The sequence below is a fragment of the Nannobrachium achirus genome, assembly GCF_963921795.1.
Source record: "Nannobrachium achirus genome assembly, chromosome: 17".
Classification (NCBI taxonomy): Eukaryota; Metazoa; Chordata; class Actinopteri; order Myctophiformes; family Myctophidae; genus Nannobrachium; species Nannobrachium achirus.
The window spans coordinates 28898005-28920131 of record NC_137824.1 but is presented as its reverse complement, the minus strand read 5'-3'; the positions used below and the strand labels follow the sequence as shown (position 1 = coordinate 28920131).

Below are 22127 nucleotides of genomic sequence, written 5' to 3'. Positions count from 1 at the left end.
TCACACACATCGGTAACATGGTCTGTACTTGACGCTCATGACTCAGCAGAATCGAGCAGAGGAGGAGAAACAATATTATGTCTCATAACACCACGTCAGTCACGCACGCACTCACTGTCCCCAAACTCCCAGGGTGGCACTCTAATCAGAACGCCTGTTTATCTTTCATTACCGTCAAATGGGAAATTAAAAAAAGAGAGATAGATGGGGCTTGGGGGGGAGCTGTTAACAAGACATCAGCCTAGATAGAACGATACAAAGAAACATCCTACGTGTAAAGTGCTGAGTGTTATTTATGTTAACACGATTTTACGGCATAGGCCACGGGTTCCAGGGGATGGCAATTGCCACCATTTTATTAATATTTCCTCCACCTCTGAATGTGGAGGAAATCTTATCTTATCTTCAATATATATATATATATATATATATTAATCAGGTTTAAGTTGTCACTTTTTTGCTTTCTTCTATAATCCTTTAAGAAAATCTACCTCTGTTAGGTGCCCAACAGTTTTCATGGATGATGCACGAGCAGCCAAAATGAGCAAACAAGAAGTTTCTATGAAAAATAAGTAATTTCCTTTATTATCATTTGTGACATCACGATTGTGTCCCGTTATCATTTTTGATATCTTTGACGGTGCAGGAAACAGGTTAACATGGGCAATGAACTGATTAATTACCATGAATACAATGTAACATAAAACTGCATTGTTGTACACGTATACATGTCATATTGGGCACAAATGGCATAGCAGCAAAAAAGAGTGTAGTCTGTCTCTTTATACATGGGTTACAGTAGTACAATGTATTTGTAGAAATAAATATTTGTTTAGAATGTACATTTGAAATGAAGTTACAAATACACTTTTATATACAAGATCAGCTGGTTATTATATATTATAAAATGCTATGCACTTTAACAGGGGGTGTCTAAAATCTACTAAGACACTGGAGGCTACCATAGCACTACCATTACAATACAATGTACACGGTAAAATCATTAATATTAATTTAACTCTGAAGAGTGAACAAACGGAATGAGACAGACCATTAACGTTCCACTTGGTTCTATTTGTACACTCTTCGGAGTTAAGTGAAAACTGGGATTTTACTGTGCATGTAGATAGTGACACAAAGCACATTGATAATAGATACTCAAACGGTATATGAAGATAGATTAATATCTCCATGGAGCCATGTATCTCAAAGGACTTGTGAGATTCTCATATCAATCTGGTGGCCTCATTAGCTACAAAATGTTTAATAATCTGACGTTGTTAATATTGTTGAGAACAACAGCGCCGTGTTGTTCTCAACGTGCAGTATTTTTGGCAAACATTATTTAGTAATACAAAATGTGTTCCAGGAAGTAATGACTGGTTTCCCAGGGGGTTGAAAAAGGTTCCAGACTGCTCAATGTCACAATTCCTTTAGATGGAATGTTGTTGATATGTCATGTACAGTGTACTGAATAAATAGAGCTTCGCAATTGCAGTTTATTTGCTCCTTTGAGTCTGTATTCAACTAAAGGTTCTCCCATGGACCAATATGTGCTTTGCAATCTCAAACAGTGCAATCTCAACTTGAATTTCAGGGACTGTGGTCTCCCAAAACATTTCCAACCAAAGTACGTCTTTACCTAATGAAACTATATACTGTGGTAAAAGGCATGTTAATTGAGCTTTTTAAGCAGCTTTTTAAACCCAGTCTCCCTATTCTGGGGCGAACATTCAATGAAAATGTCAGATCTAAAAGCTCACAATGCGTTGAGAGCTTTAGATTGGCTATTTTCGGCGAGGGTGTAGGGCGTAAAGTAAAAAAGGAGCGGACCAAGACCATTTATAGAGCCCTGGGGGACCCCGGTCAACTAAGAATATAGGGTTTAAAGGGATTAAGTCGTTATGTTAATATAGATGATTCTATAAATGAAACCGTTTGCGCAAGGACAGATGTTTATGAATCAACAAGAGGAACAAACATCAAATGATCTTACTCTTCAGGTTTAAGGCTACAAAGGCTTTGAGAAACCAACTCCTGTTCCAGGCTCACACACAGTGTCTGGTCAGAGGATAAATTCAATTCACCTCAAAGAATAAACGTTTTCCTTCAGATTGTTGAGAAAATAGATTTACAGGCTTCTGTATAATCTCAATAGTCCAACTGATGATACCTGACCACAAGTCTACTGCTGCTCAACTAGAGTAGACTAATCTCTATATGCCGGGGACTGTGCTTATTGCCAAATGTGAATAAAAACGACTATAATCTTTGACAAAGGAACGTAACAACAGTGCTCTAATACTTGGGTGTTAATGTGTTATAAGAAAGAGGTAGTGATTGAAAAATTGATTGACAAAGTTACATCAAACATCAAATATCAAACACCAATCATCACTTCTCTGTTTTATGACAAGAAGAATCCGTGACAAATAATAATAGCTGTAATCCTTGGGCAATTAAATATTTCTCACGATCATGTAAAGCAGACCTAGAATACCTCCCCATCCTATGTCGCCCCATTACCCCCTGCAGAAATTCACAGCAGAAATCTGCATCAATGTCAAAAGCAGGCAAACACAGATACAGCTTTGTCCCTACAGCACAACAAAATAAACGGAATATAAATCAAGCATTCAAATGCTGCACTGATGGTTATGTGATATTTTTAATCAGGTTAATCTAAAAATGCCAAATCTTTACCAGTATGTTCAATGCCCCACCAGGAATAACAGAACATTGGTACACTGTTTATAAATTAAGGCATCTTGCATTCCGGGTTGATTTTGCACATTTTACTCTGCTGCTAAAGCTGCATCTATGCCTTCTGCTCTTGCACGATTGACACTAAAGATATCATACCTGTCTTAAGAGGTTTACCATTACCTGCCGTTCTACCTCCACGTTAACTTTATTTCTGTTTCATCTATTTCTGACTTACTTACACCCATAATTATTACTTTTTAATGTTTTATTATCTTGTTGTGTTAGCACAGTCTCTGTGCTAACATTTCGCTGCTTGTACCTAAATGACAAAAATAAATCCCCCTCCATTCTCTTAACATCAATGAACTTGAAAAATGAAAAACATGATCTAATCACAATAGAGTTAAGGAACTGAGCTTAACATACAGGTCACCGAAATAAATGTTTATTACTGTGATACTGCTTTTCAGACTATGGACTGCACTTGAGATTCCCTGAAGCCCTAAAATGAAGCATGGCCCATTGCTTGCCTTGGTGCAGAACTCTTAATGCTGAGATATCTCAATCTGCCATTATGATGTGTTCACATCAATTAAGCTCTGGATGTAGCTAATTCTGCTGACCGGTTCCAAGCCCTCACTCTCTCTGACACAGTCATGGTTCAAATCCCCCACCTTCCAACCAGCAGCCCTCCAGTCATGAACCGACATGCAGTTTAAAAAACAAAACGTGAGATTCAGTCAGAATATAAACAAGTCATGTTCCAACTGAATAACGCTCTTTCCGTCCCGGCCCTACCAAACAGCAAAAACAGACATGTTTTCCCTCAGCTTCACTGGGAACGGGTATTTGCTTGGATTCCGTGCACCACAGACAACACTGCTCGGCTGATTATTTGAATTACACATTATAATGTATATAGTCTCCCATTCTGTGGCTTATGAGAGCCGTCTCTGTTTAAATCCAATACATTTGGGTATAGGTTTAGACGGCCAGTGTGTACACAGTCGGCCACCCAGTGTGAGTCTTTATGCGAACGGATTAGAGATAAACAAAAACAAAACAAAGAAACATTCTGCATTATAAAACATCTTTCAATCAACAGGACAGAATTACAATGAAATACAAAATAGAAAAAACCAAGTGTACAATACAATAACTATTGCTTTACGACGTCACAAAGAAAAACAGAATACAAACACCTGGCATATTTGCACACGTGATGTGGTGCGGAAAAAGAAAAGCTTATGTTTACTTGAATTCAATTCACATTACGCGTGACTGTATGTACTGGGTAAATATGTGACTGCTCTCGAAGAGAAAGTGAGAGATTGGGTCTATGTTCACAGTCACACTTAATATTGGCTGTGTGTCTTTGTAAGTGTGAATGTTTGTGTGTGTGTGTGTGTGTGTGTGTGTGTGTGTGTGTGTGTGTGTGTGTGAAGCAGTGGACAGGCGCCAGGCCTCATTATTGTCATTCCCCTCACTGCCCTGACGAGGCAAACGGCTGCTTTTCAGTCGGGGAGCTGAGGAGGAGATGGAGACAAAAGGCCCAAGTTAAACAAACGACAGAAAGCGGATCGGAGAGCCAGCCTATGGCCATATGTGCTGAATGAAACTGAGGAGACTGGCGGCCGGGATATGGCCATGTGGGCCTTTCAGTGAGCTTGGGACCACACAGATACACCCCAGTCCTGCTTTCAGCTCAACTATAGGTCCACACACATACGGATGCAAGTTGACGCCCCATCATGCTAAACACACATGACTTATGAGTGCATGTGTGTCTGTGTCTGAATATGAACACCCATATACTGTATGTGTGTTGTGTCCAATCGCCACATGATCTGTTAGCTCTAGTCTTCCAAATCCATCCATGTTCACTCCATATATTGTCCCTCGCTTCAGCATAGTACTTTCCCCAACTTCTCAACAGGCTCCTTTTAAAGAATGAACATTCTGGATACCTCTATATGGCCGTCTTCATCATTGTCACCCAGCCATGTCATCATTATCCACATTGTTCTTGCATGGCATAATCATCATTGTATCCATTTTTTGAATTCTCACAAATCCATGGCTCCGTACGTATTCCAATCTCCAGGCAACATCAGACGGTGTTGTGGATATTGTAGTTCAGACTCAGAGGCCTTGCTCACAGATGCCACCCACTTCCATATATTTGTCAAAGTCATCAACATGCTGCCCAACAGTCACTCCACTTCTGGATTACAAAAATGAGTCTGTGGATTGACAGAAGCAGCAGAGAAGGTTTTTGACTGCACATGTATACAAACACGGCCATTAACACTGTGTATTGTATGTACACACTATACATGTAGAATTATATTCAGCTTGCAAAGCTGCATGTGTAGCATTATGGGTTATTCTGGGCTCATCCCCAGTACATCCTTTAGTTATTCAGGGCTCATCCCCAGTACGTCCTTTAGTTTGAGGTAATGAATGTCCAAGAGTCTCTATGAACCATAACACTGCTGCAGAGGATGGATGATGAATCAGCAAGAGGTTGAAGTGAAGTGGACTGATAGATCACCGTCTCATGGCATCACATCTGGAACAAGTAATAACATAGGACAAGGTTTAGATCATTTTGGAGAACAAAGCAGTTAACGCAACGTTCTATAAAAATGAAGGCAAAAAAGGGGGTAAAATGATTTTGGCTGATACAGTGCAGCACAGCATGTGACCAATGTTCAGTCCTATATATAAAAATCAAACCTCGGTTCGAAGTGGAGCGGTGAATCTGAGCAGCTATACCCTGTGTGTGTGTGTGTGTGTGTGTGTGTGTGTGTGTCTGTTTTTGATTCTATGTGTTCTATATCTATGTTTTTGATTCTGTGTTCTAGATCTGTTTTTGATTCTATGTGTTCTAGATCTATGTTTTTGATTTTATGTGTTCTAGATCTATGTTTTTGATTCTATGTGTTCTAGATCTATGTTTGCCAGACCCATGAAATGGGTAGGCATAAGCATAGTACATAAGCAAATGTCGGTCCGGGTTTTCTATATAAAGGGTATATATGATGATGACATGATGATGACATGCCTACAAAAGGCATGATGTCATAAATGATGATGACAGACAGGGGGTCTGGCACAACCAGGTTGACCTGGTCTAGTTTTGATTCTATATGGTGTTTTTGATTCTATATGTTCTAGATCTATGTTTTTGATTCTATATGTTCTAGATCTATGTTTTTGATTCTGTGTTCTAGATCTATGTTTTTGATTCTATGTGTTCTAGATCTATGTTTTTGATTCTATATGTTCTAGATCTATGTTTTTGATTCTGTGTTCTAGATCTATGTTTTTGATTCTATATGTGTTCTAGATCTATGTTTTTGATTCTATATTTTCTAGATCTATGTTTTGATTCTATATGTTCTAGATCTATGTTTTGATTCTATATGTTCTAGATCTATGTTTTTGATTCTGTGTTCTAGATCTATGTTTTTGATTCTCTATGTTCTATATCTATGTTTGCCAGACCCATGAAATGGGTAGGCCTACATAAGCAAATGTCGGTCCGGGTTTTCTATATAAAGGGTATATATGATGATGACATGATGATGACATGCCTACAAAAGGCATGATGTCATAAATGATGATGACAGACAAGGGGTCTGGCACAACCAGGTTGACCTGGTCTAGTTTTGATTCTGTGTTCTAGATCTATGTTTTTGATTCTATGTGTTCTAGATCTATGTTTTCGATTCTATATGTTCTAGATCTATGTTTTTGATTCTCTATGTTCTATATCTATGTTTTTGATTCTGTGTTCTAGATCTATGTTTTTGATTCTATGTGTTCTAGATCTATGTTTTCGATTCTATATGTTCTAGATCTATGTTTTTTATTCTGTGTTCTAGATCTATGTTTTTGATTCTATGTGTTCTAGATCTATGTTTTTGATTCTATATGTTCTAGATCTATGTTTTTGATTCTGTGTTCTAGGTCTATGTTTTTACATTCTATGTGTTCTAGATCTATGTTTTTGATTCTATATGTTCTGGATCTATGTTTTTGATTCTATGTGTTCTAGATCTATGTTTTTGATTCGATGTGTTCTAGATCTATGTTTTTGATTCTATGTGTTCTAGATCTGTTTTTGATTCTGTGTTCTATGTGCTTGTGTGTGCGTGTGTGTGTGTGTGTGTGTGTGTGTGTGTGTGTGTGTGTTGCGTGCGCGTGTGAGTGAGTGGTGAGTGTGCCTGGCCTGCACAAAACAGCGCCCCTCCTTTAACTAGTGTGTTGTGTGTGGCCACTCAAGGTATTGCCAGGCTACGGACGGACACGGCCAGCCAGCCAGCCAGCCAGCCACCCAGCCACCCACCCACATACCCACGGACATACCTGTCTATTGGGAGCGCTTTCACCGCTCCAAAAATCACACCCAATGTGAAGTGAGCGGTGGTCGTGCTTGCATAACGTCTTCAGACTAGGATATATAATAGGTCTAGGATGTAATTGGTGATGTAATACAGGCTACACACACACATTGCTATGGCAAAACGCTGAGGAAAAAGTGGCTACAGACACACGCACAGCCACTCTATGGAGCGGTTTACCACCGCTCAAAAACCAGAGGACTGATGAATATCCCCAGGCATTAATTTCAATGAAGGTTGCTCACCCAGCGCATGCTCGTCTGGAAGTACACTCTCTTCTGGGTTGACACCAACACTGGTGCCAATAGACTAGACTAGAGCATGGATACTAGGGTTTGTGACCATATAGAAGCTTGCAATACCAGATTTGGTCGCTAGTTCATTCATGCTTAAAAAATCCCCTGTGGTCCAGGGGGCTTGGTAATAGAGGCTCCGTTTCCCCTTTTTTCACACTGGCCTCAGTAAAAAACAAAATGATTAAGGTGGGAAGTAGGAAGGCTGAATGTGAGAGGGGTGATGTGGGTCCATATAGACAATTGACGTTTTATCCACTACAACATCACAAATGCAATGCTTGTAATGATTCTTCCGGATGCCACAAAAAACCCAAAGTGACTTTTGATTGCGACCCGAAGGTCGCAGTATACCATGAGAAATGTCAGTCAGTCAGTCAGTCAGTCAGTCAGTCAGTCAGTCAGTCAGTAAGTAAGTACACATTTTACAGTCTATTGGTTGTTCCCTTGTCACTGTGACATCACAGGTGATATCACAGGTGACATCACCTATGTAAAAGTCCATATATGGGTATTCCCCAGAATCTCTTTTATGCCCATATATGAAGATCCCTGATGTCATCGATATATATCACTGGATAGATGGCCAAGCCATGGCCCATATCTGTGTGGCTGGTTCAGATAGGGATCTCCATGTATGGGCATACAATATATTGTATACATATGGATACATATGATTAATAAAGGATAAAATAAAATGAAAGGTCCATATATGGGCATTCCCAGAAACAAAATCCGTTTTATGCCCATATATGTAGATTTCTGATGTCATCAATCCCAGGCCCTAACTGGCCCAAGAGCCTGCTTTACTCTGATTTACATCCTACCTTCCCCGAAAACGTTAATGGGTTAATATGTAAATGGATATATATTAATAACGGATAAAATAAATAAAATGTCCATATACAGTATGGGCATTCCGAGATGATGCCCTGATAGGATACCTCCTTAAGCCCATATATGGAGATCCCCAGGCATCAAACCCAGGCCCTAACTCGCCAAGTGCCCTGCTTGGCTTTACTAATTAACATACGTTTTATGCCCATATATGGAGATCCCTGTCCCAATGTCATCAATATTAAGGACATATCTGGGAATGCCCATATTTGGTAATACCCATATATGGGCATGTTTTGACATAACATTGTTGACTATCATGCATGGGTCTCCATATATGGGTAACTGGTCCGATATACATCACTGGCCAGATGGCAAGAATTGGTCGCATGTCGCCATGAGGCGTCTTACTAGTATGAACTGACCTGCAATGGTGGGGGTTGAGCTTCCTGCCTTTTTGGCTGCAATGCTCAGGGGTGATGGTACAGCGGCATCGACATGAACCCACCTCTAACGCCCACTTCCTCCCCGGGCAAGGTGGGCAGCGAGGCCCCTGTGACGGAGATGGGGTGGGAGGAGGTGGAGGTGGAGTTGGAGGGATGAGGGTTGGGGGAGGAGGGCTCGGAAGAGCAGAGGTCCTGGTTGGGAGTTAAGAAAGGCTTGGTTAGCAGTGGAGCACTTTCATTAAAAATGAAATCAATCTGGTAATGCACTTCTGGAATAAAGTGACCACTGGAGAGGCCCTGGAGCTACCCAAAATCTGTTATTCTATGGAGTATAAATTAGGCTTAAGAGTTCCTTTATTATTTATGGCGGCCATAGGTGAGTGGGTATAGAGTAGCCTCGCGTTGCCAGACTGCCTCATCCCCCCCCCCCCCCCCTGCCGTGCCCATGCAGTGTGAATGAGTCTGGCAACGCAAGGCTAGGTATAGAGGGCATCTGGAAATTTGGAAGGTTGCCAGTTCGACCCTCGGCTCACCCAGATGAAGTCTCGAAGTGTCCATGAGCAAGACACTTAACCCCTAACAGCGATCCCCTCCTGAGTGCTTATCTGAGCCATCTGAACAGCCATCTGCTGGGTGAAGCAGAAAAAAGCTACGGTATTTCACCTCCGAAAATACTCCCTTTTTATAACCTATAGCAGAGCTGTCACTGTCCATTTCTCTATCTGGCTCTGTATCTGTAGCCTCTGGAAGTAAGGCTACATGTTTAAACATCCATGTACCGGTAGGCTGCAGGTCCTTTTTTACACAATTACACTGAGCATCTACGGTTATTTAATTGTGACTTTTATAGTCCCATCCGTAGACCTGAGACCCAGCCTCTGTCAGTTGCCATGGCTGTGTAGACTGTAAGATACCCATGAGGCCTATGACCCCGCCCCTAGAAGTTCTTAATTCTCTGTGAGGCTGAGAAAGGTGCCTGCGTCAGTGCAGTGAGTTCATTAAACGGGCCTGGTCCTGCCTCGGCCCTTCTGGGAGGCCTGGGGGGCCAATGCCTTTAATAAAGTAACTTAATGAGGCAGAGAGAGGCCATCTTTGTTCAGGTCCCACTGACCGCAGCAAATTAGCAAGATTTCACACCTGCCAGAGCCTGAATGGGGCCCAGTCTGAGTGATGGATGGGCTTGAGAGATGCTGCTTCCAAACGGGGTGAAGTCTGACTGGTGGGCCCGGAAATGAACTGACAGAATAGTTATGACCGGAGCAGAAGAAAAAGAGAAAGGGAAAGCAACGATTTTTATCCCCCCCCCCCCCCCTTTGCAGTCCCAATTATTCACAGTAAAATAGTACATTTTCAATCTTGTACTGTAGAAGTGTAGCTGCCTGTGTTCAATGCCTGTGTTCCCGTTCCCTACAGGCATGAAATTCCAATGTAGTAGTCACTTAAACAAGTTCCCTCCCATTGAATGTTAGCCTCCAAATGGTTCAAAGGCCTCAATTTACAGTATGTGTGGTACGTACCGGTACATTGTTGAATTAGTCTTGGGTCGTGCGCCCCCGCCGCCCCATATCTTTTCTGAGCAGGGGTCTCGCCTCTCACGCAAACGGACATGCATTGAAAACCCCCCAAGTTCACCTCGTCAACGCTTTAGTGTCACAACAGGGTGTTTTGACAAAGAAGCGAGCCTATATGCATATCAATAGACCTGTATAGTAGGTGTTGAGCAACGTGCACGGGACGTCTCTAGATAAGCGACCCCCCAAACATTGAATCACCAATGCACCACTGGTAGGGGGTCTCAACCTACATCTTTCTGGTTTTCTTCCGTTTGGATTTTCCCCTCTCCCTTTTCCTGCCTTTCGTTGTTGGCTTGGGATCGGGCCTGGAAGTCAGAGACAGAGGAAGGTTAGACAATGATAAACTATCAGGTGCTGTACAGAACATCTGAATACAGACAAACCAAATCAATCAACACACAGTTACACACATGCACAATGCACATACACATGCACAAGTGCACACACACACAAAGCTGCAATATGGATTTTTATTTCCAACAATATAAGCTGAACCTTTGTAGTTATACTAATAATTTTGACTGGCTTTGAACATAGAGTGTACCGATACTGCCTACGTCTTGTCTTTCAGCATGTAATGTGGACTAATTTGTGTGGACTTCTAATTTGTTATCATCATGGGTGCATGAGTCTGTGTCATCAATCAGTAGAGAGCACCTGGCAGGGAAGATAATATCGTCTCTATGGCGACAACAGGATGTGGGATGACCCAGGGGATACTGGGTTGGAGTCACACAGATGACAACTCTTTGAGAGGCATGCACGCACGCGCACGCACACACACACACACACACACACACACACACACACACACACACACACACACACACACACACACACACACACACACACACACACACACACACACACACACACACACACACACACACAAACCTTTTGGCTCACACACATGTAAGTACATGTACTCTAAGCACAAGTGCACATGTACACGCACAAGCACACACATTTCAGTCATTTACGTCCACATCATAACAGGAAGCCTGGGGACATAAACATTAAAGATGCAATCAGATGTTTTGCTGGACCTGCCAGAATGTATCATGCAAACAAACATTAGAGATCCTGAAAATGATGCCCGTCTCTCACTGTTCAGCCAACACTAGCTGACACTGGACAGTGTGTGGCCATCTCTAAGACAGTAGACTTCCTTTACCATTATCCTTCACACGATGGCTTCTGCAAGGGGTTCTCAAACACTTGTCCACTGTGGTCACCATCCCCAAACACCAAATCGATACACATTAGACAAAGGCTGACGTGATGACTGGTCGTGTTTGGCTTGAGATGGCTTGTTTAGCAGTTCAACATGACCACCCACCTCTTCTAACCTTATCTATGCCATCATATGATACACAAACAAAGCACTCTTAGAAACAAACAAGAACATGACAGAGGCCCTTCACCTCTGACCTGACATTAGCCTTGATGACAAACTGAATAAACTGATGCTGGATGTGTCGAAAATTCACAAGAATCAACTTCCAGAGTGCATAGGCTTGATTTTCAGCCCTGCTTTAGGTCAACACCTTTCTTGCATACATAATTAGGTATGAGTTGATTATTGCACTGTGAACTTTGCAAAGCACACAGACAGCCAACAGACAAAACAGACCGTCTAATGCTATTTTCAAATAAGCGTTGTCAGATTCCCATTTCCTCTTTTCAGTTGACCTAGACCATTTTACCCAGGGTTTCTGTCTGCTGATCTTCCTTGTTTGCTTGAACACTCTAGACTCTGCATTTAAGCGTTAATGTCTGCTTACATCCCATGAGCTGGGTTGATGGGGTGTAATGGTAGTTTGAGTTCAAGGTCATGTTGTACTCTCTGAGCTTACTTCAACAGTGTGAAGAAAAGCTTGCACTACATGCATTACTATGACGGTATATATTTGTTTGCGACCGAAGGTCGAAGTTTATCATGAGAAATGTCACAGCTTGTCCGTGTGTAGACGTGTAGATTTTTGTTATAAAAATGTTTCATCATGATGTCATCATGCTCTGATGTCACTGTGATGTAAGGGGAACCACTCTACCAGAATGGGTTTGCTGCTCTAACATCACACTCTGGCTTCACTGTGATGTCATACTAACAGAATCCCTTTATGCCCATATATGGAGTTCCCTGATGTCCACGTCCCTGATGTCCATTGTCCATATCATCCCTGATGTCCACATCACTGTCGCTCATTATTATTAGTAAATAGTAATAATGTAAACTGTATAGCACTGTGAGATGGTGGACAGCTGATTTAAGTCACACCTGGCCTCAGTCGGACTCAGACCTAGTTGCAAAACTCGGATGTGCATTGAAGCACACAGGATAAATCAGTCATTCCCTAACATATCTGGCTTTTATCTTGTATATTTCCTTGTAGCTAATAGCTATCTACGACATGATACTCCAAGGCATGGCAAGCAGTTACAGGTACTCGAAAAGAAAAGAAAGATTTGACCGTGGCTGTCGTCTGACCAACAATTGAGCCGGTTAAAGACGCAGTGAAATTTAAAATACGTTTTTCACACTTTTAGAGCATATCGGTAGTGATAATATGGCCATACCTAACAGTAGATGCCAAAAAAAGTGATAAATCCCTGTGTTTGTGTATTATAACAAAACAATTACAGCCCTAAACAAAGACGTCATGCATGATGATGTATGTTGACTCTACTTAAAGGAGTAGTTCATCCTAAAAATGACTTTTTTTCTATTGATTACTCATGCCATGGATACTTGAGTTCAATAATTGTTTTAGTTTTTTTGATGCATTCCTAAGACAATAATTTGATTACAATAAATGTACCCCCATTTATTCCGGATGGGGACCCAGCTAAATTTACTATAATTAAAATATTGTCTTAGGAACTGAAGAAATACATAAAATAGTAATGAACTCAAGTCTCCATTTTGTGAGTAATCAAGAGAAAAAAAGTAATTTTGGGGGTGAACTACTCCTTTAATAATTCATGAGGTCAGAATGATTGACAGGTGCCTGTGTCAATCAACTTCAACTACTTCAACTTCAACAACTCCCCAAGCCACTGTTCACTGCACTGGTGTGTGTGGCTCCCCCTTTCCCCGCCTCCTTGTTTGTCCTCACCGCACAGCGCTATGTCCTGCCTTCCTGGCCTGTTTCAATAGGAAATGCGTCACTATACGGAAGTGTAACAAGTGTAGCACTTCCGTTGCAGTGCGTCTTTAAAATCACAATAGTTGATAACATCACAAAAGTAATTTCACACATAAAAATGAGTTAGTGTCATTTTTTTCTCAACAAATTCTACATGCAAAACATACATAAATTAAACTATTTCATTTCATTCATCTTGTTGCTTAAGATACATTAACTCATTCTAAAGGATCCCTGAGCATCCTTGGAACCCACTTTGGGATCCAGTTGAATACCATAGCCAGCCGCTGGCACATTTAACGAATCGCTCATGAGTTCCCTTGAGCTACACGAGAGCTGTGGTGTTGTTCAGTTTGTCGTTGACTCTAATCACAAGTGCCATATGCCTAAAAAATGAACACTCCCCTGGTTGCTCTGTCATCATCAACATCAGTGTCAGAATCCCCTCTACAGGGTGATATAAACAACTGCATCATGGATGCGATGTCTTCGATTGACACACACATGCATGCACGCACGCGCGCGCGCACGCACGCACGCACGCACGCGCGCGCGCACACACACACACACACACACACACACACACACACACACACACACACACACACACACACACACACACACACACACACACACAGAATGTAAGGGGTAAAGCTTTACCTTGTTGTGGTTGGTGACTGGAGCTCTTCTTTTACTCTACACATAAAGACAACTGTGTCAGGATGCACAGTAAGGTCCAGTGTTAAAAATGGACCTGTAAGGTTCCATTTTTACATAGAGTTAAATTAACACTCTTACTGTGTACAGTAGATGGTAAACAACATGTCCAGCATACAGTGTGGGCCTGTGGTGTTTTAATGGGTACTCACCTACACTCACACTGGCTGTGCTCAATGAAGGGCAGTTCAATGAGTTCATGCTTCATGAAGGAGGTCCTCATTAGCTGTAGAAGGCCGGAAATAGTTACATAGATTCAAGCATCCTCTCAGCGTTCACCATTATTACATGCATGTGTTTATACATTCGCCTTTTTGTTCTTTGTTTTATTACTCTGTCTGCCGCAGTGCATTAGCCTGGGGCTAGCCTATATACCTGTACTATGCAGCTAACTAGTAACTGCGTATAGATCCCCTCCATGTTTTAACCATAGGTTTTAACATGTGTGGGGATGAAGTCTAGCTCCAGCTAGGCTAGCAGTGCATGACAGTGTATGACTCTGTTTGAGCTCCTAGATAACTTGACAACGGATAGCGGGATTTTCATAAAACGTTTTGGGAATGATCAGTAGGCTGCGATTTTGAGTTGAAACTGTCAAAGGCCAAGGTCACAAAGGTCAAGGTCACAAAAAAGGGAAAAGAAAGAAAGAAAGAAAGAAAGAAAGAAAGAAAGAAAGAAAGAAATATGGTGGAGAGTGAGCAATAGGCTGATTGGAAGAGGGGGCCATTGGACACGGTGAGGATGATAAGAAAGGGGCAAACAATGGAGAGGGTAATGGAAATGAAGATACCACATCTTCAGCTCTGAGGTCTTTGAAGGTCACAATAAAGGTCAATGTCAAATGGGCATATTCTCAGGCAATATGTTGAGAATAATGAGTTATATCTCAGGAGATGTACACGCATATCGATGAACTATATCTACATGTCATACGCATGAACATGCATATCTGTATGTGAATGTGTACACACCTCCATGGTGAGTGTGTGTGTGAGTGAGGGCACACACTCCAGGGCCTCATCGGCACAGCAGCCTCCGCAGCGTCTCACCGACACACAGGCCGGGACAAAGAGGTGGTGGGTTTCCCCCGGCAACTCTTGCCACACCTCCACGAGAGTGTCCCGTGGCTCACAGCCACTCCGAGAGTACACCTCCAACCACCGACGAACTGAGACAGAGAGAGAGAGAGAGAGAGAGAGAGAGAGAGAGTGAGAGAGAATTAGACAGAGACAGGGATAAAGAAAGAGAGAGAGCACGGATGGAATAAAAATAAATAAGGGAAAACGAAGAAAGATAGAAAGAAAGAAAGAAAGAAAGAAAGAAAGAAAGAAGTCGATAGCTTGGAGAGTGAGCAGATTGAGAGAGGGGGCCATTGGACAAGGTGAGGATGATAAGAAATGGGAAAACAAAGGAGAGGGTAATGGAGATGAGGATACCACATCTCCAACTCTGAGATCTTTGAAGAAGTGATGGAACCGTACCTTCACGTCCCTCTCTGGACTTTGGGGAGTCTGCTGGTCGCCAGTGAGCGAGCTGGAGGGAGAAATAAAAGTAGTTTCATATCATGATAGCGAAATAATATCAACGTTAGGTGTATTTTTATATCTCTGTATCACACCCACACGCACGCGTGCGAATGTTCAGCTTTAATAACTCTGAGACTGAAAGAATGTAGCTGTAAATTATAAATGAGTTAATTCTAGTTGGATTCTACCATACTGCTACTACAACTACAGCTGTCAAGTCTGGTCTCAAGACCACATTTTATTGGTCTCAGCTGCCGTTTTACTTGATTTGGACTAGAGGACTCTGGATTATCAATTAATTATCAATATAGTGGTGTTATTTTGGTTTAGTATATTCTCAGATGTATTATTGATTAACCGTGTAATTATTGAATAGTTAATTATTATTGAGTGACATACATTGTTTGTTTGTATTTTATCTCATTGACTTTGTACAGTATCAGTCACCCCCCCCCCCCCAACCACTGTTTTTCTATAAGTATACTTTAACTGATTCTAGTATTGATGACTAAGATGTCTTGTGTAGTGTTGTATGTCTTTATATGTCTTGATGAATTGAATACATAGGACCACAGACCACAATGGAAACAAGTTAAAATTATTCTGATCGGCCGATAATGCCTCTATCGGCTTTGATCGGTATCGGCTTTGCCTCTATCGGCTTTGCCGATCTACAAGCTAGATCAGCTATTTTCACAATATTTATCTGTGGGACTGAATGTAACCCCAGCTTCAACTCCTACAATTCCAAGTGTTGAAGGACCTCAGCCTGCAATATAACGGTTGTCAATTCATGATACTTTCTCATCTCCTAATGTTTATACATTATTTATTTATATATATATACAATGTCAATGTTTTGTAAGAAGAATCATTAAATATATAAATGCTGCAACAGTAAACAAAATAAATGGAAGAATTTATGGATTTGACGCTGTGATCGGGAATATCGGTATCGGCGGATACTGATTCCAGTTGATCAGTGATCGGTATTGGCCCCAAAAATCGCAATCGGAGCATCTCTAGTCTCTTTCTTGACTCTGTCTTGCACCAGCCCTCAGTCTCAGTGTTGACTTGGCCTCATTTAAATGGTCTAGTACAGTGTTTCTAAAATGAGGGTACATTTATTCCTAAGGGTATGCGTGTCTCTGAAACAGGACTGTACGTGGGTCTGTCTGTCTGTCTGTCTGTCTGTCTGTCTGTCTGTCTGCCTAGAGATAATCTTGCAACTAGATGAACTAAACATGGAGAAGCAGTGTTCAATCACCACAACTCAAACAAACTCCCATAAACCTGCAGGTTCGGCTACAAACCCTCAGTTGTTTTAAATCAGATAATTGACACAGCACGTAATCCTATGGGCTGGGGTGGCACCTGTCAGCAGGGAGTGTTGGGTGGGAGGAGTAGGACGAAGGCTCTATGTCCTCTCAGTGGGGGCTCCTCACTGGCAGGTGAGTCAGTAGTATACAACAGCAGTGACAAAACAGAAATGTGTGTGGGGAGGAATCAATTGGCATAACGACTAAATCGGGGGGAGAAAAAGCAAAATAATAAAAAAAACTTATTTACTTGCCCTGCAAACTGCAAACTCAGTGCCACATGTCTTGTGCACAATGGCACTAAATTAACGTAGAGTGAGTCCCACACATGTTGAACATTTTGTTCAACATCTCTTCTATACTTTTGTGGTTGAATCGGACAGAAACTTTACCCAAGTCATAGGTCATAGATACTGTACGCCATAGGTGTAATAGACTGGCCACACAAACTCTGAGATTCACCGTTATTGGAACAAGTCTTTTTGTCATTTTAATGTTTAATGGTAACACATTGTTTAATGATAACACATTGACACACATTGTGTGCATCTGCTGACTGTAAAACAGTGTTAAACTGTATTAATTAATTAATTAAACTGTATTAATTAATTAATCAAAAACTTGACTAGCACAACTGTTTTTGAATTGAAAGCAACACTTGCTGTTTTATTTTTAACACGTTGAGATCACAACAGGGACCTGCTGAAATCTTGGCCACAGTTCAAAACGAACCTGCTCAGAAGGCACTAATCGCAACTCTTTCACTCCATTTATTATAATAATGTTATATTCTTCAAAAGGTGGGCTGGGTTATGATATGCTAGCAAGATGCTAGTTAAAGAGACATCAGCAATATGGAGAACCACTGCTAAATAATACAGCTCTATAAGTGTATAATATAGTACTGTATCAACATAATCTCCAGCTCCCCTCATTGATCATATTCCTAACCCTAACCCTTTCCAATATGATAGCTTAAATTATTTTTTGATATGTCATGACTTTAATGTACTTTAACTGTTACTCTAATAACCAATGAATATGGTATCATGGCTGGGAAAAGAGAAACTATCGTATAGCTCTCTCTCTCTCTCTCTCTCACACACACACACACACACACACACACACACACACACACACACACACACACACACACACACACACACACACACACACACACACACACACACACACACACACACACACAGTGTGTGGGGACCAAGGCCACCTGTAAGGGAATGTAGACTTTGCCCAACATCCCCGCTCCACCCCCTTCACCAACACACAACACACAGTTGTTTGGCCCACATTGATAGTTTAGCTAGGACTGTAGCCATTTTGTGAGTAGCAATGACCTGATTGGAGGAATTTAACAATTCGATTTGAGATCTCTGTGACTGACAAGTTAACAACAGGCAACATTATGTTCCTCTTTCTTTATGTCATCCCCTGGGATAGTAGCTGTAGGCTATGTAGGACAGTGCGATATGGACAAAATCAAATATCAATTATATGTTTGACCAAATACCTTAATATCGATATAATGTGATGATATGGCATTGTGATGATAACATCAGAAAACAGAATTTCAAGAAAAACGTTTCCCATCGTGAAATGATGAGACTTTTGCCCTTCAAGATATTACGATATGCAAAATCCCAGACGATAGTCTCATATCACTATATCGATACAATATCAACTCTGGTGTATTTTTATTTCTGTCAGATCGCTAGGGGGCATCTGCTAGGAGCTGTATCTCACACACACACACACACACACACACACACACACACACACACACACACACACACACACACACACACACACACACACACACACACACACACACACACACACACACACACACACACACACACACACACACACACCATTGTCACAGTGCCAGGCCTGAACCATCTGCAGTTGTGTTTCTGACACCCTCTTTCGCCAGCCAGTCCCAGAAGAAAACACACCACAGATGGATCAAGACCACTGTGTGTGTATGTGAGACAGGGGGTGTGTTGCACCGAGAGATAATTATAATAGTGATACAATAGCATATACCAGCATAAACTCACGATTATAGAAGGAAGACCCAGGTTTATATAGCCTATATAGACCCTGTAACCTGTCATACAATATAGAAGACAGACCATCTCAGCCGGTCATAGAACAGGAGGAAAATATGCATTGCTGAGTGCTGTATGACGAAACAGCTACGAAACAGCTCAACAATGTCACCACTGGATCCCATGCTGCCTCAGGGCATCACTTCATGATAGTCTCTCAATACATAAATAAGAAATCAGGCACATACTGTATACTGTAGGTCTGCCTCTGTGTGTGTGTGTGTGTGTGTGTGTGTGTGTGTGTGTGTGTGTGTGTGTGTGTGTGTGTGTGTGGGAGAGAGAGAGAGAGAGAGAGGCGGGGAGAGAGAAATTGAAAGAGAGAGAGTGTGTGTGTGTGTGTGTGTGTGTGTGTGAGAGAAAAACAGAGAAAGAGAGAGAGGCTGTTCTCTTGGCAAATTATTATCAAACAGCTCATATGTCACTAGTACTACTGTACGTAGTGTTACAAAATGTTCACAGTAGGCTAGGCCCTACTGTATGCCAGCCATACCCCGCTGCCCATACGCTATGCATCACAGGAGGCTGGAGTGAAATGACTAAACCATTCCATGAGCCTTCAAAGTGCCAGGCGTCAATGACCTGGGGGATAAGTTCCACCACAACCACAACGGTGCACATTTTCTACACAAGCACGACAATGGCATTACATGAAGGAAACATAGGCCAGACACTGTCATTCACGTATCATCGTGGCAGGGGTCATCGCCATGCTGGCTTGCGTGGACATTTTTGTCAAAATTCAATTTTTGCCACAGACACGAGTGGAGAATAATAATATCAGAAACACAAAGAGATAACCCTGATCGATCATAACAGGTCTGTAACTCTGAGAGTGTACAAATGGAACCAAATGGACCCTGATTAATTGCCCATAACAGGTCTGTAACTCTGAGAGTGTACAAATGGAACCTGAGTGTACAAATGGAACCAAATGGACCCGTAACAAATAAAGCATTTGAGAACCACTATAGGCCAACTACTAGTGCTTTGACACTGTACTAGTGGGATGACACCCACTAGTACAGAAAACCTGGACTTGACATTCAGTAATTGGGTATTAAGAATCAAAATAAGATCATTTAAATTGTGAGTAAAACAGAAAATCTAAAATTTGCCACAGACAATATCAAGTCTTTGCCACTGTATGGACATGTTGGTGACCCTTGCATCATTGCAATATGGCAAAAGAAAAACATATAATTAACTTTATTATGCTGTGAGATTTGAACAATTCAGAAGGTTGGGGGTCAAACAGCCTTAGCTATACATAGGCTACATACATACCTTGGCATGGGATGAGGGTATTCGGGTGAGCAGCAGGAATTGAAACATTCCAAGAATAACTTGCAGCATAATCCCCATCGTGCAGTAGTCCAAGAGGCAAGCAGAAAAAGATTTGGACCAATCCAAAAGGTGATTTAATGTGTCTGTCTCCTTCGCCTCTTCCCCAGTCTTGCCAGTTCAAACACGCAGATATTCCTATGTCATCATTCCACTGTTCCCCTTGTTTGGCGGTGGGACACCTCAAGTGGCATTCTCAATCCCATAAACTTTACAATGATTAATTAGGCAAAATGCCTATTTAAAGGCCAAGAAAAAGACTGTTTCCTGGCAATATTGGGAAAATATCTAAACAGACTGCTTAAAACCTCCCTGTAGTATTGCTATAACTTATGCTATTATATTTTACAAAGTGTTGTGACACTGCTTACCTCACAGAGAAGTTATAAGCCAGGCATTATAAGTGTAACACCTGCTTGTTGCGGACATGGCAAATCAATATTCCATGGACATTTTGGTTAGACTTATAGCAACTTTGAGAGAGTGACCACCCTCCGCTGGTCTCTATTTCTAATGCCTGTCAGGGACAGTCAGTCTTATTGGTCAGAATCCCGTCAAACGGTCCAGGAATGCAGAGATTCGGGTGGCGTGACTACAGGTTCGTGGGCCAGCAGGGCTGTCTCACTGTGTGGCGCGATCATAAAATCCTTGTGCAGTTTGAAATCGTTCAAATCATGACACGTTCATTTCCAAAACACCCGACGCTTTCGGATCACAGACGAGACGGGGCAGTGTCGCACATTGTCACGCCACGGCAGAACGCGGGCAGCCTCTGTTGAAAGATGACGTTTCCTCTCGAGGCGCATCTTCCCAGCTGTAGGTATGGTATGATTGGTGTCCCTTCATAAATTATCCTGTAACAATACAATCCTCTGTTGACATCACATTACTCATCATGCCCCCCGTGAAATGAGTGTCCGCAGATGGAAGGGGCGTGTGGAGAGAAAGGGCTCCTCATTTTAGTTGTTGTGGGTCGCTCTCCTCGTTTCGTTTGCCCTTCAGAAACACAAATCATGAGACACTCTCCGCACTACCGCGTAACCGCTTCACTGCCAACTTTTTCAAAATGGGACGGGCGCAGCTAGCGACACAGGTGTGTAGTCTCTAGAGGACCTCCTTTCAATTCATTATTCAGCAGGTCAATGATTTACCTCTGCAACTAACTGCACATTATATCAAACATATTAATGGAGTAGGCAGGCAACTACATCTGAGCTCATTTTGACCATAGATATCTCAATCTCAATGTCACCCAGTAGGTTCTCACACTTGACATCCTTTTTTTTTATCCCATGATTTTTTTTAACCTATTTTTTTCATCCGGTGTCAATAATTGTCTAATCATTAGACAGTGTAATCCTGGGTGCTACTCTCCCTCAGGCCTCTGCCAACCTGGGGAGAGCAACGGACTGACCTCATGCTTCCTTCTATACATGAGGAGTCCAAGCCGCTTCTTATCACCCGACAGAGGCACCCAGGCTGGCCAGGGGGAGGCAGTATAGAGACCAGGATTACTGCATGTTTTTTTGTGAGGGTACCTAACCTAGGGGACATGGGGAGAACATGCGAACTCCACGGAGAAAGGCCCTTTTGCCAACCCCACCTAGGGTATGGGCACTGATGACACAGAGGAGAGAACACGGCCCCAGAGGGTATCAAACCCAGGACCTTCTAGCTACCA

General features: G+C 41.9%; 1 protein-coding gene across 1 annotated transcript; it reads right to left on the bottom strand.

The window, feature by feature from the left end:
• Positions 1 to 598: 598 nt before the first annotated feature.
• Positions 599 to 21477, bottom strand: vegfba (vascular endothelial growth factor Ba). Its single transcript, XM_080746339.1, has 8 exons — positions 20390 to 21477; positions 15613 to 15664; positions 15103 to 15299; positions 14284 to 14357; positions 14075 to 14110; positions 10496 to 10570; positions 8671 to 8883; positions 599 to 5278 (listed from the first exon to the last, which is right to left on the bottom strand). The coding sequence occupies exons 1-8, from the start codon at positions 20465 to 20467 to the stop codon at positions 5257 to 5259; spliced, it is 747 nt and encodes a 248-aa protein (XP_080602465.1). The 5' UTR covers positions 20468 to 21477; the 3' UTR covers positions 599 to 5256.
• Between the last annotated feature and the right edge of the window lie 650 nt (positions 21478 to 22127).